Source organism: Saccopteryx leptura, chromosome 7 (genome assembly GCF_036850995.1).
Source record: "Saccopteryx leptura isolate mSacLep1 chromosome 7, mSacLep1_pri_phased_curated, whole genome shotgun sequence".
In the NCBI taxonomy this organism is placed as follows: Eukaryota; Metazoa; Chordata; class Mammalia; order Chiroptera; family Emballonuridae; genus Saccopteryx; species Saccopteryx leptura.
This window is the reverse complement of record NC_089509.1, coordinates 63,961,537-63,989,016: the sequence shown is the minus strand read 5'-3', so window position 1 is coordinate 63,989,016 and position 27,480 is coordinate 63,961,537. Positions and strand designations below refer to the sequence as shown.

The 27,480-nt window shown below is 37.5% G+C and overlaps 1 protein-coding gene across 3 annotated transcripts in view; it reads left to right on the top strand.

The window, feature by feature from the left end:
- PDE11A (phosphodiesterase 11A) overlaps nucleotides 1–27,480 on the top strand; it is a 477,210-nt gene that overhangs the window by 265,105 nt on the left and 184,625 nt on the right. For all 3 annotated transcript variants that reach the window (XM_066345959.1, XM_066345958.1, XM_066345957.1), the window contains 3 exons: nucleotides 10,500–10,575; nucleotides 13,709–13,776; nucleotides 14,983–15,075. In XM_066345959.1, coding sequence (XP_066202056.1) covers nucleotides 10,500–10,575; nucleotides 13,709–13,776; nucleotides 14,983–15,075 — 237 coding nt within the window. The remainder of the gene's footprint in view (nucleotides 1–10,499; nucleotides 10,576–13,708; nucleotides 13,777–14,982; nucleotides 15,076–27,480) is intronic.

Sequence of the window (27,480 nt, the reverse complement as noted above, 5' to 3'; positions counted from 1 at the left end):
AATTCATTTTCGTATCTTTGACACCCAGCAATGTGTCTGGTACTGAGGAACTGGTAAATAAACATTATATATGTTGAAAGACTGCACTGGGTCAATGATTTATGTGCATGTTTTCAGTTTTATTTTGAACTGAATCAATCAATATAATTCACCTTGTTAACAAATTTTTCAAAAATCACATGCTCTGAAATCATATGATTAAAAGGCATAGAATTTAAGAGTAAGATGACATGATGATGTACCTAGAAAATCCAAAACACTACAGATAATATACTTAGCAATTGAATATAGCAAAATTTATAAATGCAAGTTCAATACACAAAAACCTATTAAATTTTTATATAGCGATAAAAAGCATTAGAAAATAAATTACAAACACCAATTAAAGTAACATAAACATTTTTTAAAATTTTACTTAGAAAATTAAATTTAACAGGGTGACATTGATCAATGAGAATACATAGGTTTCAGGTAAACATTTCTATAGCATTTGAACTGTTGATTATGTTATATCACCCAATGTCAAATCATTTCTGTCACCTTATATTTGTCCCTCTTTATATCATTTCCCCTATCCCCTCCCCCATATCCCCCATCCCCAGTAACCACTTCAGTTTAATCTATGTCCATAGAGTCCCAGTTTTATATCCCACTTATGTGTGAAATCATACAATTCTTAGGTTTTTCTGATTTACTTATTACACTCAGTATAATGTCCTCAAATTCCATTGATGTTGTCGGAAATTGTACTGTGTCACTATGTCATCATTTCTTATGGCTAAGTGGTATTTCATTGTATATACATAGCACACTTTTTTTTTTATCCAATCCTCTATTGGGGGACATTTTGATTGTTTTCTTGTCTTAGCCACTGTGAATAATGCTGTGATGAACATGGAGGTCCATTTGTCTTTACATACCAATGTTTTCCAATTTTGGAGGTAGATAACTACTAGAGGGATTGCTGGGTCACATGATAGTTTTATTCTTAGTTTTTTTGTTGTTCTTTTGTTTGTTTTGTTTTTCTTACAAGAGAAACAGAGAGAGAGAGAGAGAAACAGATAGGGACAGACAGACAGAAACAGAGAAATGAGAAGCATCAATTCTTCGTTGTGGCATCTTAGTTGTTCATTGATTGCTTTCTCATATGTGCCTTGACCAGGGGGCTCCAACCACGCCAGTGACCCAGGGCTCAAGCCAGTGACCCTATGCTCAAGCTGGTGAGCCCACACACAAACCAGCGATCTCAGGTTTTCTAACCTGGGTCCTCTGTGTCCCAGGCCTACATGCTATCCACTGTGCCACCATCTGGTAGGCTAGTTTTAGTTTTTTGAGGAACCACCATACTTTATTCCATAATGGTGTACTAATCTGCATTCCCGGTGGCAGTGAATGCAGGTTCCTTTTTTGGCCCTGGCCGGTTGGCTCAGTGGTAGAGCGTCGGCCTGGCGTCAGGAGTCCCGGGTTCAATTCCCGGCCAGGGCACACAGAAGAAGCGCCCATCTGCTTCTCCACCCCTCCCCCTCTCCTTCCTCTCTGTCTCTCTCTTCCCCTCTCGCAGCCGAGGCCTCATTGGAGCAAGGATGGCCCGGGCGCTGAGGGTGGCTCTGTGACCTCTGCTTCAGGCGCTAGGATGGCTCTGGATATGACAGAGCGACGCCCCAGATAGGCAGAGCATCGCCCCCTGGTGAGCGTCAGGCGCATGCAAGAGTCTGCTGACTGCCTCCCCATTTCCAGCTTTGGAAAAAGAAAAAAAAAAAAAAAAGAAGGTTCCTTTTTCTCCACAGCCTCTCCCACACTTGTTATTATCTGTCTTATTAATAATAGCCAATCTAATAGGTGTGAGGTGGTATCTCACTATAGTTTTGATTTGTGTTTCTCAAATAACTAGTGAAGATGAGCATCTTTTCATATATCTATTGGCCATTTGTATGTCCTGTTGGGAGAAGTATCTGTTCAAGTCCTTTCCTCATTTTTTTAGTTGGATTGTTTGTTTGTTGCTGAGCTTTGTAAGTTCTTTATATATTTTGGCTATATTTTGGAGCTGTTGTTTGTAAAGATCATCTTCCATTTAGTTGGCTGTCTATTTGTTTTGTTGTCAGTTTCTTTAGCTGTGTAAAAGCTTTTTGGTTTGATGTAGTCCCATTCATTTATTTTTGCCTTTACTTCCCTTGCCTTTGGGTCAAATTCATAAATTGTCCTCTATGGCCAAGGTCCATGAGTTTAGTACCTATGTTTTCCTCTATGTAATTTATTGTTTCTGATCTCATATTTAGGTGTTTGATCTATTTTGAATTAATTTTTGTGCAGGGATTCAAACTAGTCAAGTTTCATCCTTTTGCATGTGACTTTCCAATTTTCCCAGCACCATTTATTAAAGAGGCTTTTTTTCTCCATTGTGTGTTCTTTCCTCTTTGTCAAAGATGATTTGTCCATATATATGTGGTTTTATTTATTTATTTTTATTTTTTAAAAGTGATAAGCAGGGAGGCAGAGAGACAGACTCACACATGCACCCCAATTGAGATACATCCAGCAAGCTTCCTAATAGACAGGGTTCTGCTCATCTATGTTGCTCCATTGCTTGGCAGCTGAGCTATTTTAGCACCTGAGGCAAAACCATGAAGCCATCCTCAGTGCCTAGGGCCAACTTGCTCCAACCAAGCCATGGCTGTGGGGATGGAAAAGAGAGAGAGAGAGAGAGAGAGAGAGAGAAGGGGGGGGTGTGAAGAAGCAGATGGTCACTTCTCCTGTGTGCCCTGACTGGGAATCGAACCTAGAATGTCAATATACCAGGCTGATGTTCTACCACTGGACCAACTGGCCAGGGCCTGTGGTTTTATTTCTGGGGTCTCGATTCTATTGCATTGATCTGTATGTTTGTTTTTCTGCCAATACAATGCTGTTTTGATTACTGTGGCTCTATAGTGTAATTTGAATCCAGCTAGTGTGACACCTTCAGCTCAGGGTTCTTTATGATTCCATACAAATCTGGTGATTTTTTGTTCCATTTCTTTAAAAAATGACATTGGGATTTTAAGGGAGATTGCATTAAATGTGTATATTACTTTGGATAATATGGCCATTTGAACTATGTTGATCCTTTCTATCCATGAACACGGAATATTTTTCCATTTCATTGTCATTTTCAATTTCTTTAAATAACGTTTTGTAGTTTTCAGTTTATAGGTCCTTCACATCCTTTGTTAAATTTATTCCTAGGTATTTTATTTTATTTTTGTTGCAATAGTAAAAAGAATTATTTGTTTGTTTTAGTTCATTTTCCAAAGTTTTCTCATTGGCATAGACTTTTGTATACTGATTTTGTATCCTTTGACTTTCTTGTGTTGGTTTATTGTTTTTAATAGTTTTCTGGTGAGTTTTTGGAGGTTTCTATATACAGGATCATGTCATCTGCAAAAAGTGATACCTTTACCTATTTTCTGGTATGGATGCCTTTTATTTCTTTCTCTTGCCTGATCACTCTGGCTAAAACCCCCAGAACTATGCTGAATAAGAGTGGAAAGAGTGAATAGCCTCTTCTTATTCTTGATTTTAGAGGAAAAGCCTTTATTTTTTCACCATTTAGTACAATATTAGCTAATAGTTTGTCATATATGGCCTTTATTATGTTGAGATGCTTTTTCTATTCCAATTTTATTGAGTGTTTTAAACATAAAAGGATGTTGTATCTTATAGAATGCCTTTTCTGCATCTATTGATAGGATCATATGATATTTTTTATTATTATTTTTCCTTAAGTGAGAAGCAGGAAGGCAGAGAAGCAGACTCCCACATGTGCCCTGGCTGGGATCTATCCGGCAAGTACCTGTACCAAGTGATGCTCTGCCCATCCAGGGCCATTGCTCTGTTGCTTGGCAACAGAGCTCTTTTAGTGCCTGAAGCAAGGCCATGGAGCCATACTTAGCAGCCGAAGCCAACTTGCTCCAACCAAGCCGTGGCTGAGGGAGGGGAAGAGGGAGAAAGAGAGAGAAGAGAGAGGGGTAGGGGTGGAGAAGCAGATGGCCGCTTCTCTTGTGTGCCCTGACTATCAAGCCTAGGGCATACACACACCAGGCTGATGCTCTACCACTGAGCCAATCAGCCAGAACCAAGATCATGTGATTCTTAGTCATTGTTTTGTTAATGTGGTGTGTTATGTTGGTTGATTTCCATAAGTTGAACCATCCTTGTGCTCCTAAAATAAATCCCACTTGATCATGATGTGTTATTTTTTTTAATGTGTTGTATTCGACCTGCTAGTATTTTGTTTAGGATTTTTGCAACTGTATTCATTAGAGATATTGGTCTGTAGTTTTCTTTCTTTATGTTGTCCGGGCCAGGTTTCAGTATAAGGGTTATGTTGGCCTCATAAAATGTGTTAGAAAGTATTGTTTTTTCTTCTTTATTTTGGAAGACTTTGAGAAGGATAAATACCAAATCTTCTCTGAATATTTAGTGGAATTCACTAGTGTAGCCATCAGGTCCTGGACTTTTGTTTCTTGGGAAGTTTTGATAGTTGTTTCTATTTTCTCCTTGATTGTGGGTCTATTTAGATTTTCTACTTCTTCATGAGTTAGTCTAGAAAGATTGTATAGTTCTAGGAATTTATCCATTTCCTCTAGGTTGTTGGATTCGATGACATAATCTTTCATAGTATTCTACTATGATCCTTTGTATATCCATGATGTCTGTGGCAATTTCTCCTCATTCATTTCTAATTTTGTTTATATGAATCTTTCCTCTCTTTTCCTTAGTGAGTTTAGCCAGTGGTTTGTCAATATTATTGATCTTTTCAAAGGATGAGTTCTTTGTTGTATTAATTTGTTCTCTATTTCATTTAGTTCTGCTTTAACTTTTACTATTTTGTTTCTCTGCTGACTTTGGGTTGCCTTTGTTCTTTTTCTAGTTTCTTAAGATATACTACTCACAAAAATTAGGGAATGTTTCAAAATGAATATGAAGCATTGAAACATCCCCTAATTTTTGTGAGCAGTATATAATATTAGGTTGTTTACTTGGGATCTCTCTTGAGATAAAAGCCTATAATAATATGAACTTCCCTCTTATTACTGCTTTCGCTGCATCCCAGAAATTTTGATATGTCATGCTGTCATTTTCATTTGTCTGTATATATATTTTGTTCTCTGCTTTTATTTCTTCTCTGACCCAGTCATTTTTTTAAAGTATTTTGTTTAATTTCCACATATCTGTGGGTTTCTTTATTTCTTTTTATGTGAAATTATTAATTTTTATTTAGAAAATTAATCTTAACAGGGTGACATTGATCAGAAAGAGTACATAGGTTTTAGGTAAATATTTCTATAGTATTTGAACTGTTGATTTTGTTGTATACCCATTGCCCAAAGTCAAATCATTTTATGTCACCATATATTTTTCCTTCTTTACTCCATTACTTTTTTGCAGTTGAATTTGAATTTTAAAGCTTTATGATCAGAAAATATGCTTGGTATAATTTCAGTTTTCCTGAATTTGTTGATGTTACTTTTGTGGCCCAACATATGGTCTATCCTTGAGAATGTTCTATGCACATGAGAAAATAATGTATATGCTGAAGTTCTGGGATCAAATGTACTATAAATGTATAATTCTATTTGGCCCAGAGTGTCATTTAAAGCCAATATTTTTTTTATTGATTTTCTATTTGAATGATCTATCTAGAGCTGTCAACAGTGCATTAAAATCTCCAAGTATGATTGTGTTTTTGTCTGCTTCTATTTTTAGATCAGTTAGTAGGTATCTTATATATTTTGGTGCTCCCTGGTTAGGTGTATATATATTAAGAAGTGTTACGTCTTCTTGATACAATGTCCCCTTTATCATTATGAAATGTCTATCTTTGTCTCTGTTTATTTTTATTGTCTTGAAGTCAACATTGTCAGATATGAGTATGGTTACACTTGCTTTGAACATTATTTGCTTGAAGAATCATTTTCTAACGTTTTACTTTGAGTCTACTTTTGACCTTACAGCTTAGATGTGTCTTTTGAAGGTAGCATAGTTAGGCTTTGATTTTTGATCCAATCTGCTACTCTGTGTCTCTTTATTGATGAGTTCAGTCTATTTACATTAAAGAGAATTATTGGCACTTGAGTATTTCCTATAACCATTTTATGTTTTGTTTTCTGGTAAATCTGTGTCTTGTATGGTTCTTTTCTTTTTGTTTCTGTCAGTTTTTTTTCTTTTCTTTTCTTTTCTTTTTTTTTTTTGTGGTATTCCATACCTCTTTCACCAGTTTCTTCTTTTTTAAGCAGTGTATTTCAGGAGTGGCTTTTTTGTGGGTGGTTACCATTAGGTTATTAAGAGAAAAATGTTTATATGTACAAGAGTCCTTTGTCTTATGAGTGCTTCTGCACTCCATCATCCTTTGATGCTGCAGATCTTTATCCTCTCCCCTTTATGTTATTGTTGTCACAGATTATCCTTGTTTTTATTGTGACCTTTTATGTGTAGTTTTGATTTATTTTGTTATTTGTATCTGGTTGAATAACCCCCTTGAATATTTCCTGCAGTGAGGGTTTTTGGTGATAAATTCTCTCAGCTTCTGCATGTCTGAAAAGTTTTTATTTCTCTTTCATATTTGAAGAATAATTTTGATGTATATAATATTCTTGAATGGTAATTCCTCTCTTTCAGTACCTTGAATGTTTGGGTCCACTCTCTGCTGGCTTGTAGAGAAGTCTGATAATAACTTAATAGGCTATCCTTTTTATGTTATGTCTTCGATGTCACTAATTCTTTTCTCTCTCTGGCTTGTTCTATTAACTAAACATGCTATCTCAGTTTTCAGTTCATATATTGAGTTCTTCAACTCTGTTTTTAATGTTTCAATCTCCTTGGTGAGGTGTTTGTTTAGTTTTCTGAGCTCATGAATTTTCATCTCACATTTAACTTCAAGGTTTCCATGTGATTGACTTACTTTTCTGAAGATTTTTTATTTTCTTTCTGAATCATGTCTCTATCTTGTATAGTCATGGTATGTGATTTCTTCTTCTTTGATGGCATTCTAGAATGGTATTAAGAACCCTAACAAAAATAACTTAAAAATTAAAATTAAAACAAGTAAAATAAAAAATATTTAAAAATTTTAAATTATGACAGGTAAAAATGAAAAGCCACAGAAAACAAAGATCAAAAATAAAAAATCAAAAACAAACAAAACACCCACACAAAACTAAGAATATAAAATATAAAAATTAAAGAAAATGATATTCAAATGAGAAAAAGAGAAAAGAAGAAGAAAAAAGGGAAAAAAAGAAAAATAAATTTTGTTTCTTAGAAGTTTCTTTCAGTAGACGTTGCTGTATTATAAGTTTCAGATCTTTGAAATTCTTGGGTTCTCCTCAGCTGAGATGTTGCTGTCACAAAGAGGTAGGTAGGGCCACAGTCACACTGGTGGGTGGGGATTTTGTGAGGGTTTTATGTTTTTGGCTTTATGGCTGTCACAGTGGTGGTCTCAGGCTTCTAGGAGCTCCTCCCCACATCTCAACAGTCCTGGGGACCAGACACAGAGCACCTCTGTTCTTCAGGGGAGAGAGTGGCTCTAGAGAGTTAGCTGTGGGGGTTGTCTTTGCCACTCTCTGTATCTGCGAGATGAAGGAGGCAGGATTTGGGGAGTGGGGGACTGCAGTTTAGTTTTCTTTGTCTCTGCTAAGTGTGGGCTGCAAGCAGACAATAGGACACTGGCCCTGATCCCAAACTCTGGCTGCTTTGGTTTAGTTTCTCCCCTTCTGCTCCTCTCTCTCCCAGCAGAAGGAGACCCAGTCACTCTGGGTTTCTCTCTCTGTACACCTCAGACAAAACCCAAACAGCTTGAGCTTACCTCATCCCCATAGTCTAGCAGAGAAAAAAAATAACCAGTCATTCTGGTTTGTCTTTTCTCCAAAGCCTATGGCAAATGTGTTTTAACTTCCACCACCACCCCCCCCTTTTCAATCCATTACACCTTTATTCCATTCTATGTGTGGATCTTTCAGGCACACCTGCTAGCCCAGTTAAGGTTCCTTCACTGTGTTTTATTTGTTCAATTTGTTGAAATTTGTCAGGAATATCTCTGACAATAATCACAGCCATTATTCTGACATCAACCTAACATGAACTTTTAAAACACAGGTACAACTATAACAAATTATATATAAGACTTCATAGAAAACTATAAAACTTTGCTGAAAGAAATTAAGAACCCTAAAAAGAGTGATACTTCTGGATTTGAAGATTCAATTTTGTAAAGATGTCAATTCTTTCCCAAACTAACTGATAGACTCAATATAATCCTAATTTTAAAAATCTCTGTTGTATATGTGTGCAAACTTTAACTTGATTCTAAAATTAATATAGAGATGTCCAGGGCCAAAATGACTAAATAGTCTTAAAGAAGGAGAAAGTTGGTGAATTTATTCTACCAGATACCAAGACTTATTATAAAGCTTTATTATTTAAAGCAGTATGGTATTGGCACAGGGATAGACACATAGGTCAGCAAAATAGAATAGAGAGTCCAGAAGCAGATCCAAACATACATAAACACTTGGTTAATGAAAAACTGGTACTGCAAAGTGGTAGAGAGAGGTACCATATTTCCCTATGTATAAGACAATCCCATGCATAAGACACACCTTAATTTTGGGGCCTGAAATTTGTAAAAGAAAAAATATATTACATAAAGTTATTGAACTCAAGTTTTATTCATCATAAAATTCATACAACTCCTCATCACTGTCAAAACTCCCATCCATTAGCTTGTCCTCATCTGTGTCTGATGATGAATCACTGTCTTCAATAATGAGCACAAAAATAAGCACAAAAAAGCAGGAAATGCAAGTAAAAAAATATACAACCACTGTATAAGATGCACACAGGTTTTAGACCCCAAACTTTTCAAAAAAAGTTGCATCTTATACATGGGCAATACGATATGTTTTCCTTCAAAATGGTGCTGAGTCAGTTAGATATCTACTTAAAAAAAAAGTCTTGACTTTTAGCTCACACTACACCCAAAATTTATTTTCAGATAGATTGTAAATTTAAATGTGAAAGTTAAAACAATAAAGATTCTAAGGAAAGAATAGGAGAATATCTTCATGAGCTAGGTAGGAACAGGGAAAGATTACTTGAATAGAATCAAACATGTACAAAAAAAAGAAAGAAAGAAAGAAAGAAAGAAAGAAAGAAAGAAAGAAAGAAAGAAAGAAAGAAAGAAAGAAAGAAAGAAGGAAGGAAGGAAGGAAGGAAGGAAGGAAGGAAGGAAGGAAGGAAGGAAGGAAAGAAGGAAGGAAGGAAGGAAGGAAGGAAGGAAGGAAGGAAGGAAGGAAGGAAGGAGGGAAAGGAGGGAGGGAGGAAGGAAGGAAGGAAGGAAGGAGGGAAAGGAGGGAGGGAGGGAGGTAGAAAGGAAGGAAGGAAGGAAGAGGGAGAGAGAGAGAGAGAGAGAGAGAGAGAGAAAGAAAGAAAGAAAGAAAGAAAGAAAGAAAGAAAGAAAGAAAGAAAGAAAGAAAGAAAGAAAGAAAGAAAGAAATGCATTGTTATCAAGAAAAGAAGACATCTGGAAAATTAATTTCTCAGAGAAACACCAAAAACTCGAAATATAAAATTTAAGTATATAAATTAACTTTCAATTTCAACATTTTTAATATGTAAATTTTAACTTATATAATGAGTTTTTTAAAATATAAAAATACCTTTTTATCCCAATTATCATGATTCAAACCCTTGATATGTTTTTCCTATAATAGTGGTATGGCAGATGGACCTTTTCCATTAGAAATCAAGGTCATCTGAACTAACTGGCACCATTTCAGTTTAAATATAGACTTATCTAACAGTTCAAATACAGACCACTGGTTTTACTATTGGGGCATTTGTTACTGAACACTGTTTGATGCTGAAAATGACACCATATTTTACATATTTTATTTCCTGATATTCTGTTTAGGTATAGAAAAAACTTTGAATTTCTATGTTTATCTTATCTTTTGCAACTTCAATTTTTTTGTATATGATTTTACAACATACTCAGTAAATTAATACTATAATGTTAAATATGGAGTATTTAAAGTAAATTACATATGGCAGCATTATAGCCTCAAACATTTTTACTAACAGATGTGTCCAAAGAAAAATATTGACTCTGGTTTAATTAAAATGGTTTAAGTACTCAGAAACTATTGCCTGAATTTTTGACTGGTGATGTGGTCCTGATCAAGATTGTTACATCCAGCGTACTGTGGATTCAGGGATTGGGCAATATTGGGCAATATTGGTGCTGGTGAGGGGTGTTCTGGTTGATTCATTCTTAGTTAGGGCTCGATTTCCATGGGATGTTCACTGTGAAGTTTTAAATTAAAAGAAGTGAGTGTCTACATTAAAAATTAATGTATAATGTGTCTTTTTAAACATTATTGAAAATATTTGTTACAGAGAGTTATAAAAGAGAAGTGGGTAAATCATATTTAATTTCAATTAACTACTTTCTTATATCCTAGGCTGACCAGATATCTGGTTTTCATATAAGATCCGTTCTCTGCGTACCTATTTGGAATAGCAACCACCAAATAATTGGTAAGACATTATCTAAATGTTCAAACATCTTTTTCTTTCTTTCTTTTTTTTTAAAGTAAGAGGAGAGGAGATAGTGAGACTCCTACATGTGCCTGGACTGGGATCCACTCAGCATTCCCTGTCTGGGGCTGATACTCAATCAACTGAGCTATCTTCAGCTCCCAGAGCCAACTCTCGAACCAATCAAGCCACTGGCTTCAGGAGGGGAAGATGGAGAGAAGTGGGGGATGGAGGGGAAAAGAAGCAGATGGTCACTTCTCATGTGTTCCCTGACCAGGAATCGAACCTGGGATATCCATATGCGAGGCAAACTATCCACTGTGCAAACTGGCCAGTGTCAAACATCTCTTTTAAAGAAATGTAAATTTATTTTAAAATACACCCATATCTTTTTTTGTGTTTCCCCTTTTTATGTCCAGGACTCATCAACCTGTGTCTCATATTCTTATATAATCTCATAAGTGCAGACTCCTGATGAATCAACATTAATCAGATGAATGAACAAATATGTATTCCTTTATATAAGAGCCAATAATGTGAAAGTTAGAGGAGATCTCAGAAAGTAACCAATAGGACTCTCTTACCTTACCCTCAGTGGAAACTGAGGCAGAGAGAGTGGGGGAGCCCAAAGATGAATCAAGTCACAGACTGAGTTGGTAGCAGGGTCAGAACTAAAACTCAGGCTTCCTAATGCTTAGTACAAACTTTCCTACTACATCTACATATTTACCTATTTACATCTATCTATGCATTTGCACATGGATTAAATGCAAACAAAGAAAGAACATGAATTATTAGACATATACTGAACATACATCCTTCTGCTTGGATGATTCTGACAAAGCTACAGTTTCCTCAGAATAAGAGAATTGTGGACCAAAGCAGCTTCCAAGTTTTCTCTCCCTTCTTGCTCCTTTCCCTCCCCTTAAAAACTCAACCAGGAAAAACATTAAACCGAAGAAAAAAGTCTAGGCAAGAAGAGCTCAGTGGTTAAAGTAAAGAAGTCGTGAAGGATGTAAGCATTAGTTAAAATCGCTGAAATGCAATGAAAATGTAATCTTTTCCTAAGAGACATAAGGTAACTGATGCATTTGGTAACCAAAGCATCTATTTTCCTCTCTGCTTCCCCAGAGTTTGCCTCTAAATTCTAAGACTTACACTGCTACTTACCAATTTACAACTCTGGAAATGTAATCAGGGCTTGAATTCTAAGAATTTTTTTCATCAGTTTGTTTAATTCGCATAAAAACATTGGTACATTATTGAACATAAAGAATATTCTGAGGCCCTGGCCGGTTGGCTCAGCGGTAGAGCGTCGGCCTGGCGTGTGGGGGACCCGGGTTCGATTCCCAGCCAGGGCACATAGAAGAAGCGCCCATTTGCTTCTCCACCCCCACCTCCTCCTTCCTCTCTGTCTCTCTCTTCCCCTCCCGCAGCCGAGGCTCCATTGGAGCAAAGATGGCCCAGGCGCTGGGGATGGCTCCTTGGCCTCTGCCCCAGGCGCTAGAGTGGCTCTGGTCGCGGCAGAGCGACGCCCCGGAGGGGCAGAGCATCGCCCCCTGGTGGGCAGAGCATCGCCCCTGGTGGGCGTGCCGGGTGGATCCCGGTCGGGCGCATGAGGGAGTCTGTCTGACTGTCTCTCCCCGTTTCCAGCTTAAGAAAAGAAAAAACAAACAAACAAACAAACAAAAAAAGAATATTCTGAGATTTGGGAATTTGAGCCTCTAGAAAGCATTGAATTACATCATGTATAGAATTTAAATATATCTAAGTCAGTGGTTCTCAACCTTTCTAATGCCGTGACCCCGCAATACAGTTCCTCATGTTGCGGTGACCCCAAACCAAAAAATAATTTTGGTGGCTACTTCATAACTATAATTTTGCTACAGTTATGATTCGGAATGTAAATACCTGATATGCATTATGTATTTTCCGATGGCTTTAGGCGACCCTGCCGGGGTCACAACCCACAGGTTGAGAACTGCTGATCTAAGTGGAAAGAGAAGAGAAAGTCCACTAGAAACACCATGTGTTGTTATCTGTTAATAGCCAATGACAGTCTCAGATATAGCCCTTCACTTAATTCCTAATAGTAAACGTGTTATTCTTTCAAAATTAAGATTGTAGTTTGCCTGTTACATGCTAAAAGATTTGTATTTGATTATATATGCCTTTTAGCATATGATGATTTACCTTCCTGGTGGGAAGTTAGGTGTTTTTAAAAAAATAGAAGTATGCTTTAGAATTATAGCTATTTTTTTGTTTGTACTACATGGGGATACAGGGGAGTGGTTTTGAAGATTAATGAGTTTCTTGGTTAAAATTGTGGGCTTGATAATCATGCCCCAAAACATCTGGTATAAGGAAATGAACTTTGGAAAGAGGAAGCACATGTAAATTAAGTTTGTTAGAATTCTCTGTACACCCCTGGGAGTAGGCAACAGCACTAGCCTTGCTTTGCAGGTTAACTGTGTCATCATTCCTAACATTTCTGGAATATTTATTCTGTATGGAGTAATACACTTTAAAAATATTCAGACGTTATCTTTAATCTTCATAACCCTCTGAGATAGTTGACATTCTATTCCCCATTTTACAGATGAGGAAATTTAGTGCTAATGAAGTTAGGTAACTTGCACAAGGCAACACCCGGAGATGGTAGAGTTGGACTTTGAACCAAGACAGCCTAACTGCAGAGCCGATGGTCTTAATCATTGTCATACTGCCTCACTCAAACATTGTGCCTCAGGGAACTGAAAAAAATAAAAAATCATGTGTGAGTCTATATATGTCTATATATTCAGTTCTCTATATATGTGTATGTAAGTATGTATGTGCTAGATCTGTCAGAGTTATTGTGCATGGTCATCTTGAATACAATCATCAGGAAATCTGATTGATGCCTGGTAGAGCTCCAAGCTTCACTGAAACCTGTTCTGGGCTTCACAGCATGGACTGCATTTCAGACATCTTTGATCTGCTGCCATAGAGAGGACAGGTAGTGAGAGACCAGAGGTTAAACTGGGTGTCTCAGGTACTTAAAAGTAGCATAGAGTCAGCTGGGGTTTACTATAATGTCGTGACACAGTGTCTGGTGCTGCAAATGACCACATATCCCAACCTCTTCCCACAGGAGTGGCTCAAGTGTTAAATAGACTTGACGGAAAACCTTTTGATGATGCAGATCAACGACTTTTTGAGGTAAGAAAACACATCAAGGGATACTCGTCTCCTGTTTGCCGCTTGCTCAAAGTTGTAAGGCTAACTAATTACTAATTATCATTATACTCAAACAGCGTGACAGATTTTAAAGGAAGATTTAAAAAATATATTGATGTTTATGTAATATTTGAGTCTAGTTTTTTCACTAAGTAGATTCTTTTTATCCAAATTTTATGACAGAACTGAATTATCCACTTTTCTCTCCAAAGTGTTCATTGTGTTAACCTTTTGTTGCATGGGTGTGTTCAGTGTTGTGAGACTTCTAGCCAGCCCTGCCAAGGGTATTGCCACCACCTTTCTTATGTTTACAAGCTTCCTTTGATACCAGTCTGTCATTTAGCTGAATAGGTTGGCCTTGAACAGGCTTCTTTGTGGACTTTGTACTAGGACCAACATGAAAACTTCACCATTATTTTTCTTTATCAGGAAATACCTCACAGCTTCTTTATTAACTGGTTCTAAATCAATCCTCCTTCTTCTTAACATTGAACTACTGGTCTACTTAGTTGGTTTCCTTTTTATTTAAGAGACAGAGCGAGAGTCAGAGAGAGGGATAGACAGGAATGGAGAGAGATGAGAAGCATCAATCATTAGTTTTTCGTTGCGACACCTTAGTTGTTCATTGACTGCTTTCTCACATGTGCCTTGACTGGGGGGCTACAGCAGACCGAGTAACCCCTTGCTTGAGCCAGCAACCTTGGGTCCAAGCTGGTGAGCTTTGCTCAAACCAGATAAGCCCGCGCTCAAGCTGGCGACCTCAGGGTCTTGAACCTGGGTCCTCTGCATCCCAATCCTATGCTCTATCCACTGCGCCACCACCTGGTCAAGCCTTCGTTGGTTTCTTTACCAAAATATTTTATAGGCTAGATGCTCAAGAGGTTGCTTCTGGTTAACAACCTAAATAAAGAACACATTGAAACAGACTATAAGTATGTTTTTAAAAATATAAAGTCACTGTTTCACAATGACAATAAATTAATATTTTTTTCTGATATACAATGTGAGTTATAAAGCTGTTATGTGACAATAGTAATTAAGAGCTTTAATGTGCATATTTCCCCAAGGCCTGCCTCTGGGTATTATAAAATTATATTTCATGCCCATTGTTGATGATTGCCTGTCTTTATATTATATTATTCCAATGAGTTATTGCAATTTTTAATTAGTGGGCTTTCTCTTTCTTAGGCTTTTGTCATCTTTTGTGGCCTGGGCATCAACAACACAATTATGTATGATCAAGTGAAGAAGTCCTGGGCCAAGCAGTCTGTGGCTCTTGATGTAAGTACAGTATTTACGTCAGAATTGTATGCTAAAAAGCCCTAATTTTTTTAGGGAAAAAATCCTTGTCATGTGTTTAATTTCTCAGTTTTTAATTAACTATTCACTGGGTCTAAATCATTTTAGAATCATGGGTTTAAATTTGATTAGAGCTAAAGACACTCTAGAGAAGAATGCACATGTGCATGCAATTTTAGACATCATTTTAGGGAGTTCACAGATTCCTTGGAGCCCATGCCTATATGTTGTATGTATGATTAAATATAGATTTTAAGTATTAGGCTGATTAAAAGTGATGATCCAAAAATACTCTTAGGGTTTTAAGGGAATTATGAACTTACTTTGACTATGTAGATACTCTGGAAATTCACTTTTCTTACCATAAGAGGAAACTTCCCTGTGGAGATATTTGACCCAGATAAAAGAAGCTGCTCCTTTCATTATCCAACTTTCCCCGAGCCCCTGACACACATGCCACTAAGAGTTCCAACCTGTTTTCCAGCCCTGCCCCACATCTCTTCTCTAAATTCTAAAAAAACAATCATTTATAATTTTTTTATTGATTGATTTTAGTGAGAGAAGAAGGGAAAGAGAGAGTCAAGAACATCAATCTTAAATTTAAAAGAACAATTCTTATCTCCCCTGAATTCCAGCTTGTTTTTGACCTGAGACCTATTTTTTTACTGCTCTATAGCTATTATCAAAGAATTTGTTTGTATCTATGAAATACTTATTAAGGAGCGCATATAAAATGTCAGTGTTGAGATAACACTGTATAGAGCAATATAATATAATACATATCCAATCTGCAAAATATTCTGTGTGCCAAGTGAGATGTTGGTAGAAAGAGAAAGCCAAGAGAAAAGGTAAGTAGGCGAGTCAGTGGTACCTGCAATACTATGATTTGAGGTTTACAAGACATAAAATTATAGTTGTCAATCTACATACTTTTTTCCTCTTATCTAGACTATGAACCCTAGAAGCACAAAGATTTTAATCTTTTCTGCCATCTTATTCCCAGAGCCTAGAAGGGTGCTTAGCACAGAAAAAGTATTTATTGAATGTTTTATTTTAATTTTTGTTTTTATTCAATGGTTTTTGGATAGAGAGGGGGAAGGAAAGAAAAACGGAAGGTAGGTACTCTTTGCTCTTTCTCTGAGATAGTTCTGCTTTGTTATATGTAACATCTTTACAATAAGGAGCAAAAACAATATCTATAGATTGAATTAATGCATAGGTGAACTGTAAACATGCAACCAACTGATAAGAATCACTAATTGAGTGATAAGGTGTGTGTACAGAACTATTTTCAAATCCTAGCTCTGTCACCTATCTCAACTGTGAGAATTCAATGAGTTGATCCATGTGAAAATTAATAATCAATAAAATTATATCAATAACAATAATACTGCATTATCACTCAGTATTTACTACTGAAAAATCACCATAGATTGGGAGAAAGAGCAAAGGACAAGAATTTGGAACAACAAATATTGAGTCATTTCTCCATTACCATCATCAAACTCTAATTGTCACAAAGTTGCCTCACCCATTGTTTCTTAGTTTCTGCAACTCTAAAAAGAAGAATGTACTATATACTAGCTCCACCTAGAACCTGCCTCATATTGCCATAATTCACATACACATACCACTGAACATCTCATATCTCCCCATATTCTCACTCTTTACCTCTGTTGTAGTGAATTTTCCTCCTGTTGAGAAGGGGCTGAAATAACTGGGCTGAAGTATGAATAGTCCTTTACCAATCAAAGTCAGCATTCCACTAACACCACTTCTTAATCCCCTCCCACCCTGCCAAAGGAGGTACAGATCCCATTACCTAGAAAGTGCTAACATAGTTACAGTGTACTCACCCATGAATTGCTCATTTGGGTTCATAGTGAATACCCTTGCTTATGTAACTCAGATTCCTTCTGTCTTCAGACACAAAGTATTACTGACACTCCTAAATTTCCACCACAACTCTGAGCCTTGTGACTATCTCACTGTTTTAGAAGTTGACTTATATATATATTTGGATTTGAATATTCTGTGTGCATTCTTTTGTACCCGCGTCAAAAGTGGCATGCCCAGTCAGAATTCTGATGTTTCCATCCTGGTTTTGTCTCTCCCACTTCGACTCAACCGTTAGCTCACCAAATACCAAATTCTTGACTCTATTGATCAGGTGGTATATGCCCCCACTTCTAGTCCTGGAATCCATATTCAAGAATATCTGGAAGGATCTCTTATCTCAAGACTTTGTGAAGACAAACATCATTTGTTGAGAGCTAATAAACCCAAAGTCTGGAACAAGATCTATAGACATGATAGTATATATTAACTTCTGAATGAATATATATTTTAAAAATATATGTACTTATACATATTATACATGAATATTAGTAATGAGATGTTAATGTAACTATTTTTATTTATGTTATTTATATCTATGTATTGATAACCATCCTAGTCCAGTAAGGTACTTAAACTGCTTTATAAAAATATAAATGGTCTAGCAAAATTTTTAAAAGTAAAATAATAAGAACAACAACAGAGCCAAGAGCGAGAGAGAAAAAGAGTGCACACTCCCAAGCCAGGGGGGACAGAACCACACTCAATGCTATCCTCATATTATCTCCTTTGCTCCTCCTAAGACCCTCCACTAACCCTCTTCCCCTTTCTCCACTGTGGCTAAGGGAAGATTCCCCACTTGGGTCTGGCCAGGTTCTTCTTGTATGTCTCATTTTTGTTTATTTTTTCAGTTTTTATCCTACTTGCTCTTGCCCAAGAAGATCTGCATCTAAATGTAGCTTTTTCATTCCTGAAGTATTTTCTAATTAGCAACAAGAGTGAAGGGAAATAATCCCACCCAAGGCCCCCAGGGACCATAACCATCATGGTCTAGAGAGGTAATACGACTACAACTTCTTGCACGTCCATGAGACTCTTGAGAGACAGTACAACATTCTCTTTTGTGTATTAAAACTTCTTTTCCCTAGGAATTTTAAATAAAATATCCCCTTGGTGCATCCTCTGGAAGAAAATATTCTTCATTTAAGTTCTCTGGGAAGGCAAATAATCCTCACAAATTGCTCACCAAAATGTTCAGCGCTCACTGGATATACATGTTTACTGCAGGCCTTGCTTGGCATCAGTATCCCCCACAGAAGAAAGAGGCTGCTGGCTGCATCCAAGCAAAGAGCAGCAGAAGGAACAAGATCTAAAGCAGGGATCAGGAACCTATGGCTTGTGAGCCAGATGTGGCTCTTTTGATGGCTGCATCTGACTTGCAGACAAATTTTTAACAACAAAAAAAATAATAACGTTAAAAATATAAAACATTCTCATGTATTACAATCCATTCATTTCCTACCACTCATGTTCATGGTTGCAGGTGGCTGGAGCCAATCACAGCTGTCCTCTGGGACAACACTAAATTTTTATTGGATAATATGTAATATACACGGGTCATTGTATGGCTCTCATGGAATTACATTTTAAAATATGTGGCATTCATGGCTCTCTCAGACAAAAGGGTTCCCGACCCCTAATCTAAAGCCTTGTCTTTGACATTGTTCTGATAAATCTAATTAGGACTGAATCCTGGTTCAGTGCTGTTGATCTTGGTCATGTAGCTTAACCACTCAATCTTAGTTTTTTTATATGTGAAATGGGTATTTTAGTTAACAGGTAAATAAAATAATGCAGGCTAAGTGTTTAGAGCGAGTGTTTAGTTATAGTTAGCACCTAGCAAAAGTCAGCTGTCCTACCAACCAGAGCACTTGCGGACCTTTATTTGCGCTGAATTCTGTCTGCTCAGCCCAAAATTTGCTGTAAAACTGCGCTAATTGAGAGGCTGGGGAGAACATGTGATATTTTGCCCCTTTTATCTGGAAGATCATTTTCTGCTTGACATTTGAGCTGAAAACAGATCCTCATTTCCTAATTCCTTGACACACACTCTTTCACACCAGAGCATCCAGCAGCTTTGCAACCACAGCTGCCATGCTCCAGCACACTGCTGCTCAGGGCTGCTCAGTAGCGCCCACTGCTGCTCACCGCTGCTCACTGCTGTTCAGTACCACTCAATGCAAGCCCATTATCTGTGGCCCATGTTACCCTATGTGTTTCTCAGAAAAGTCCAAGGCATGGGACAAAATTTCCCATGTCAAAAAATAGCCGTGCAGGTCTTCTAATGCTATATACATCTCCAATGGCAACTGGCCTTCCAGAAAACACTTGCCGAGCTTAAGAGTCCCTTCCCCGTTGCCACCTACACTTCAACTAATTTTAGCCTCATCTTCAATGGTGAGAAATAAAAATACAAACATACAAAATAATGTCTACTCTTCTAACCTTTAAAAAATGAAATGACAAATATATTATCTGGATTTTTTTAACAATCAAATTATAAACAATTATTTTGATGCTTTTAAAATTTTTTTCACAATTTAGTTATGTAATTCAGTCCTTTTTTCTAACTTTATAAAATTAATACTACAAGGCTCTTAGAGAGCAGACGTGCTCTTAAAGCTGAATAGAGGAAACAAGGAGGAATTTACTATCATTTTTAATAACTTTAATTTTATGATCCTGATTTCCATTCCACATGAGCAATGAAGAGCTTCAATAAGAAATATACTAATATATGTTCACATTTTCTAACAGTAAGGATTGAAGATAAAAGAGGGAGAACTTGACCTCTGAGTCCAGAGTACAGAGAAAATACAGTACAAGTATAGATGTAGAATATTAGTTATTCATTTTGAACATCAAGAGTTATTCTTTGGGGTGTCTTTCATATTTGGGGTGTCTTTCATATTTCATAGATATTACAAATGAAATCTTACCTAATTCTGATGAGAAATTTTCCAGGATAGACAAGGCAGTGTATTAATAGACACCTTATCCACCTTTATGATCAGAAGAGGAGAGGAATGAGGGTCAAACAGAGGGTGTGGAAAGGGCATATGCCATCAAGAGCCAAGGCCCATTGATTCTACCTCCCCAAGCTGCTTTCTCCATTTCCTCCTTTCCAATAGCCACAGCAGCCGTCCTGCATAAGGGCTTCATTACCTCTCGACTGAGCAATTTTAATAGCCTTCTATTCTTCCTAAACTGTAATTTAGGTTGCGTCATTCACCAACTCGTGGACCTTAAATTACTACCCTATTACCTATCTAACTATAAACTTCCTGGCCTCTGGGACCCTTAGAAATCTCATACGAAACTATCTTCTTATCCCTGGCTTTCATTTCTCTTCTCAGAATACTCTACGCTGCTTACAAACTCACACGTTTTAGTCTACAAATCGGCCACCTGCGTCTCTGTCATCTGATCGTCACTCTAAGGCTCTCTTCACTTTAGCTATTCTCTATTTCAATTATAGCATCTTCCCTCAAAATTATCACCAAAACTTGATTTAAATGTCACCTTTTCTCTAAGGTTTTTAATCTCATGGTTATATGTTCCTCTCTGCCTTATATTGTAGTTAATTGTGAACCTGTATGTTTTCCTTTGCTGCAACATATGCTCATTAAAGTATGTGATCTTATTTTTTATTTCTTTCAGTGATTTAAATATCATGATGTTCAGTAAAAGGGCACTGAATAAATGAATGCATGCAGCCACATTTGGTCTGCTGTGTCAATATTCCAACAGGGAAAACCTTGGACTGTTATAGAGGAGCTGGAAGACACTTTAAATTGCTTTTATTTATTTATTTTTAATTATTTTTTGGGTGAGAGGGACCTCTTCCCGGATACCATGTTTCATGGGATACCTTGAATGGCAGTTAAGGGACCAACCTGGCTTCCTAGTGGTAAGCAAGAAGGAGAGAAGGGAAAAGGATGCTTCTCCCACAGGGAATCTCCTAAACTCCAAGGAAGGATTCTCTCCGAGTGGATGACTGAGAGAGCCTGACTCAGGATGCCAACAGAATGCCACTTCATTCTTTCGCACTCCTCTTTCTTTGACTTACTCTGTTGAATCATTCTTCCCCACTCTGCAGTTTCGCTTTTCAGTTTCATGGTTTCAGTTACCGGCGGTCAACCACAATCTAAATATTAAATGGAAAGTTCCAGAAATAAATAATTCATAAGTTTTAAATCGCGTGCTGTTCTGGGTAGTCTGATGGAATCTCATGCTCATCTTCTCTGTCTCACCTGGGAGGTGAATCATCCCTTGGTCCAGTGTATTCACTTACCCTTCATTTGTCACTTAGTAGCCACCTCAGTTATCAGATTGACTGTCACAGTATCCCAATGCTGTGTTAAAGTCACCCTTGTTTTACTTACTAATGGCTCCAAAGTGCAAGAGTAGTGATGCTGGCATTTTGGATAAGCCAACAAGAAGTTGTCAAATCTTCTTTAAGTGAAAAGGTGTAAGTTCTTAATAAAAAAAAAAATTGTGCTGAGGTTGTTAAGATCTACAATAAGAACAATCTTCTATACATGAAATTGTGAAGAAGGCAAAAGAAGTTTGTGCAAGTTGCTAAGAGAATGAGATCACATTCATATAACATTTATTTTTATTGGCAAGACAGAGTGGGGGGGAGAGAGAGATGAGAAGCATCAACTTGTACTTGCATCACTTTAGTTGTTCATTGTTTGCTTTTCATACATACCTTTACAGGGGGTGGGGGTGGGGGCTCCAGCTGAGCCAGTGACCCTTTGCTCAAGCCAGTGACCTTGGGCTCAAGCTCAGCGACATGGAATAACATTAATGATCCAACACTCAAGTCAGCAACCCTGCGCTTGAGCTGGTGAGCCTATGCTCAAGCCAGATGAACTGGCGCTCAAAACAGTGACCTCAGGGTTCCAAACCTGGCACCTCAGCGTCCCAGGTCAACTCTCTATCCAGTGTACCACCAATGGTCAGGCACACATTCATGTAACTTTTATTAGAGTATATTGTTACAAATTGTTTTACTGTATTACTAGTTATTGTTGTTCATCCCTTATTGTGCCCAGTTTATAAATTAAACTTTATCATAGCTATATAGGTATAGGAAAAAACATAGTACATATAAGGTTTGGTTCTATTCATGGTTTCAGGGGGTTTCTATTCCTCCACTGGGGGTTTTAAACATATTCCCCATGGGCAAGAGGAGGGCTACTACAAGTAGAATCATAGTATTTGTCCTCATGTGACTTGTATGTCTTTTTGTGGCTTATTTCACTGAGCATATGTCTTCAAGATTCATCCATGTTATACAGTGTGTCTGTGAAGTCATGGTGCACTTTTGACCGGTCACAGGAAAGCAACAAAAGATGATAGAAATGTGAAATCTGCACCAAATAAAAGAAAAACTCACCCAGTTTCATATCTATTCAGTGCAGTTCAATGTGGGCTCACACACAGATTTTTTAGGGCTCCTTAGGTAGCTATCCGTATAGCCTCTACAGACTCATCACTGACTGATGGCTTACCAGAATGGGGTTTCTCCACCAAACTGCCGATTTCCTTCAACTGCTTATCCCACAGAGTAATGTTATTCCTAAGTGGTGGCACTTCATTATAAACACGCCGATATTCACGTTGCACTTTGGTCACGGATTCGAATTTAGTGAGCCACAGAACACACTGAACTTTCCTCTGTACCATCCACATCTCGACTGGCATGGCTATGGGCTGCTCCGCTGTATACACGGTGTTACGTCATCATCTGCGCATGCACACATGCTGCCACATCATCCTACAGAAACTGGAAGGGTTTTCCTTTTATTTGGTGCAGATTTCACATTTCTATCGTCTTTTGTTGCTTTCCTGTGACTGGTCAAAAGTGCACCATGACTTTACGGACACAGGATTTTCTTTCTTTGAACAACTGAATAATATTCCATGTTAGTATTTACTACATTTTGTTTATTCATTTATCTGTTGATAGATACTGGTGTTGCTTTTATGGTCAAGTCATTTTAAGCCTGGATATCTTTCACAGGTTCATTTGCCTCATGGGAAAATTCACAGGTCTCCAACCATTAGATTATACAAATGCAGGTCCTCCTCAAAGCAGCTCTCTTTTCTGTGCACTAACTTTTAGAATATTTAGGCACGAATCAGGTACTATTACCTACACCACGGGTCCCCAAACTTTTTACACAGGGGGCCAGTTCACTGTCCCTCAGACCGTTGGAGGGCTGGACTATAAAAAAAAAACTATGAACAAATCCCTATGCACACTGCACATATCTTATTTTAAAGTAAAAAACAAAACGGGAACAAATACAATATTTAAAATAAAGAACAAGTAAATTTAAATCAACAAACTGACCAGTATTTCAATGGGAACTATGCTCCTCTCACTGACCACCAATGAAAGAGGTGCCCCTTCCAGAAGTGCTGCGATGGCAGGATAAATGGCCTCAGGGGGCCACATGTGGCCCGCAGGCCGTAGTTTGGGGACCCCTGACCTACACTGTACTCTGCGGAAATACATATTAGGTTCTACAAGTGAGTTGTCAGGGAGGAACCCTGAAGAATTCCTAAGAAATTCTCAGTATATGCTCTTTCATGAAGTCTTACTTTTTTTTTTTTTTACTCAGTGCAAAGCTGCGCTTCAGGCACCTTAATTTGGAGGTGACAGGGCTGGTTTGGGGCGTCTTCCTTCCAGGTCTTCCATATCAGGCCTGCATGGCCTAGCATCCCTGTTCAGAATATAGTGCCTGTGGTCGCGACTATAAAGGCAGACCATTTAAATATCCTGTCTACCAAAATAATTTTTTCAGACCAAGTTACTGTCAGATCATGATCTAGTGATTATCTAAATGATAAATATCAGCCCTCAGAAGACCAATGTTTAATCACAGCTACAAAGAATACAGATTATTAATTACAAAGCCGAGTATAACACACCAGCACTCCCACATGTCAATTTTTCTTTACTGAAAACATGTTGAATTATCTAAACATTTCGTTTTTTACAAGGAGAAAAGAAAACCCAAAGGAATTACTTTCATGAAATGGTTATGTGGGAATTCGTTCTCCATTGTGGCTACTAGTACATCCTAAGTTACTTTAAAAAAACAAAAACATGTTGAGAGCTGTTCCTTTGTGAAAATTTCAGGTGCTCATTGAACTGGTTTATAAATTATTATCTAATTATGGCCGTTAAAAAGACCCTATGAGAATAATCATGCCACCTCTCTTGGACTTCTTTGGATAGCACAGTAAAGACAAACTAAATAGATAGTATAGGCTTCAATTTTTCACTTGCTGTTTTTTTTGTTCCCTAAAGAAAGTTCTAACAATGACATGCTGATTGGCCTTTATTCTAATACAGACCACACATTAGAATCAAAGGGGAAGTTTTAAAAAAAATATTAATGCAGGGACCCTTCTCTAAACTAATTGAATTAGTATATCTGGAAGTAGGAACTGAGCATATATATTTATTAAAAAGTTCTCCTGGTGATTCTGATGCACAGTGCAAAGTGAGGACCATTTGTAAGAGCATCCATTCCTGAGATCATTTCTTCAAGTCTTTCTTTCACTAAAGGCAGACACAGTATTGGAGAATAGTGTATTTACTGTGTAAATATTTGTTCAATTAGGTTGAAGAGAGTAGATAAAATGAGGTTGGGCTAAGCAGGGGTCCCCAAACTTTTTACACAGGGGGCCAGTTCACTGTCCCTCAGACCTTTGGAGGGCCGGACTATAAAAAAAAAACTATGAACAAATCCCTATGCACACTGCACATATCTTATTTTAAAGTAAAAAAACAAAACAAACGGAACAAATACAATATTTAAATAAAGAACAAGTAAATTTAAATCAACAAACTGACCAGTATTTCAATGGGAACTATGCTCCTCTCACTGACCACCAATGAAAGAGATGCCCCTTCCAGAAGTGCAGCGGGGGCTGGATAAATGGCCTCAGGGGGCCGCATGTGGCCCGCGAGCCGTAGTTTGGGGACCCCTGGGCTAAAGGATGCTATCTTTTTCTTCCTTGATATACCCATTCATTCTTTGAACCCCTTCATAGCCACTATTCTCACCTCTCTTTCGAGGAGGCTAGGTTATCCATAACACCCATGCTCAGTCCTCATTCTTCATCCTTAACCCCTCTTATCTGTTCATGCTGTTGACCTTCCTCCTTTCACGAGAACAGAAAATAATCAGTCTACTATGGTAATTAGCCTGTAAATAACTAATTTCATGGCCAAAACAAAGCTGGCTGAACCTGAAAACCAGAAACAGGGCCACAGTTTTACACCACTCATCATGTAATTTACTAGAATTTTGTCTATAATTTATTCTGTTTTCTTTAGTAAAAAGAGAAACACTTTCTATTCCACCTGACACATAGTAGGTACTCAATAAATATTTATTTATTAATGTTGTTTATTCATTTATTTATTAATGTTGTTTATTCATTTATTTATTAATGAATGATTAAACCTAATTTCATACCTAATTAAATACCTAGTTGGTCACTAAAGCATTCTGTGACTTGCTAACAGCTACTGTAAGCACCATTTTTACAAATTAGGACATAGTCTTGTGAAATAGCATTGAAAACTGTGATTGCCAGTTTATAATTTCTTAAATGAATTCTATAAATTCCAGGCAACTGGCTATATGGGGGCATTTCTACTACAGCCTTCCTTGGCTTCAATGACCCCATACCTAAGTGGCCCTTCTGTGATCATTCATTCTTTTTTATTTTTTTCAATTCAGTGAGAGCAGGGGAGGCAGAGACAGACTCCCACATGCTCCCCTACTGGGATCCACCTGGCAAGCCCACTGTGGGGGTGATGCTCTGCCCATCTGGGGTGTTGCTCTTTTGCTTAACAACTGAGCTCTTCTTAGCACCTGAGGCAGAGGCCATGGAGCCATCCTCAGGACCTGCGGCCAACTCACTCCTATTGAACCCGGTTGCAGAAGGGGAAGAGAGAAAGAGAGAAGTGAGAGGGAGGGGGTGAATAAGCAGATGGCACTTCTCCTCTGTGCACTGACTGGGAGTTAGACCCAGGACATCCACATGCCAGCCAACACTCTACCATTGAGCCAACTGGCCAATGTCTGATCTTTTTTTTTTTTTTTTTTTTGTATTTTTCTGGAGAAGCAGGGAGACAGAGAGACAGACTCCTGCATGCACCAGACTGGTGTCCACCCAGCAAGCGCACTAGGGGGCGATGCTCTGCCCATCTGGGGTGTTGTTCCATTGCAACCGGAGCCATTCTAGCGCCTGAGGTGGAGGCCATAGAGCCATCCTCAGCACCCAGACCAACCTTGCTCCAATAGAGCCTTGGCTGTGGGTGGGGAAGAGAGAGAGAGGAAGAGAGAGATAGAGAGAAAAGAGAGAGGGAAGGGTGGAAAAGAAGATGGGCTCCTTTCCTGTGGGTCCTGACTGGGAATCAAACCTAGGACTTCCACATGCCAGGCTGATGCTCTACCACTGATCTAACTGGCCAGGGCCTGATTATTCATTCTTAATCTACTCTACTAACCCCTCTTCTAAATATTCTTCAAGGTCACCTGGTCTATTTGCTTTTATTGTCTTTCCATACACTTTTCCCCTGAGCAATTTCAGCTATTTAACCAGTGATCCCCAGTATGTATTCCTAGTTGACTCTCTCTTTTTGAAGCTTCAGATTTTTATGAATATTTTACAAACACTAGTAAAAGCATAGTACTAATCCTTTATAGATCTGAAAATTTGGATAAAGATTAGTCAAATTGTTTTCTTATTATTTTTTATATTTAATATGACCCAAATATGACATTATTTGGGGTTTAAAATGTTTTTAAGTTATAAAAGCTAAGTATTATTATAGAAGATGTAAAAAAGTATTTAGAATAAAAAAAATCAGTGGTAACTTACTGCTTGGGGCTAACCAGCTTATAATTTGGGTTGATATATATATATATATATTTTAAGTCATTTCAGCCCTCTTAAGATGTCACTGTCTCTGACTTCCACTGTTACTAATGAAATATCTGCCATCATTCTTGTCATTTCCCTAAATGTAGTGTGTATTTATCTTTTTAATGTTTTTTTTATCTTTGTTTGTAGTCATTTGACTATGAAGTTCCTGGATGTGTATTTTTTCCTATTCCTTCTGCTTGAAGCTTATTGAGTTTCTTTGATCAAAGGATTGATAACTTTCATTAATTTCAGAAAATATTTGGTTAATATCTCTTCAAATAAATATTTTTTCCTAGTCTCCCTCTCTCTTTCTGGACCTAGTTTTCTTTTTCTTTGTGCTTCAATTTAGAGATTTTCTTTTGAACTTTCTGATTCATTTCTTCTGACTAGTCATCTATAAGTTCCATTCATCTCTGATATTTAATTGTATTATGTTGTATTAATAGTGTATATATGAGTTGTAGATAGTTTTACTTGTTTTCTTTTTTTAATGAGCTTTCATACCTCTCCTGAAACTTCCCAACTGTT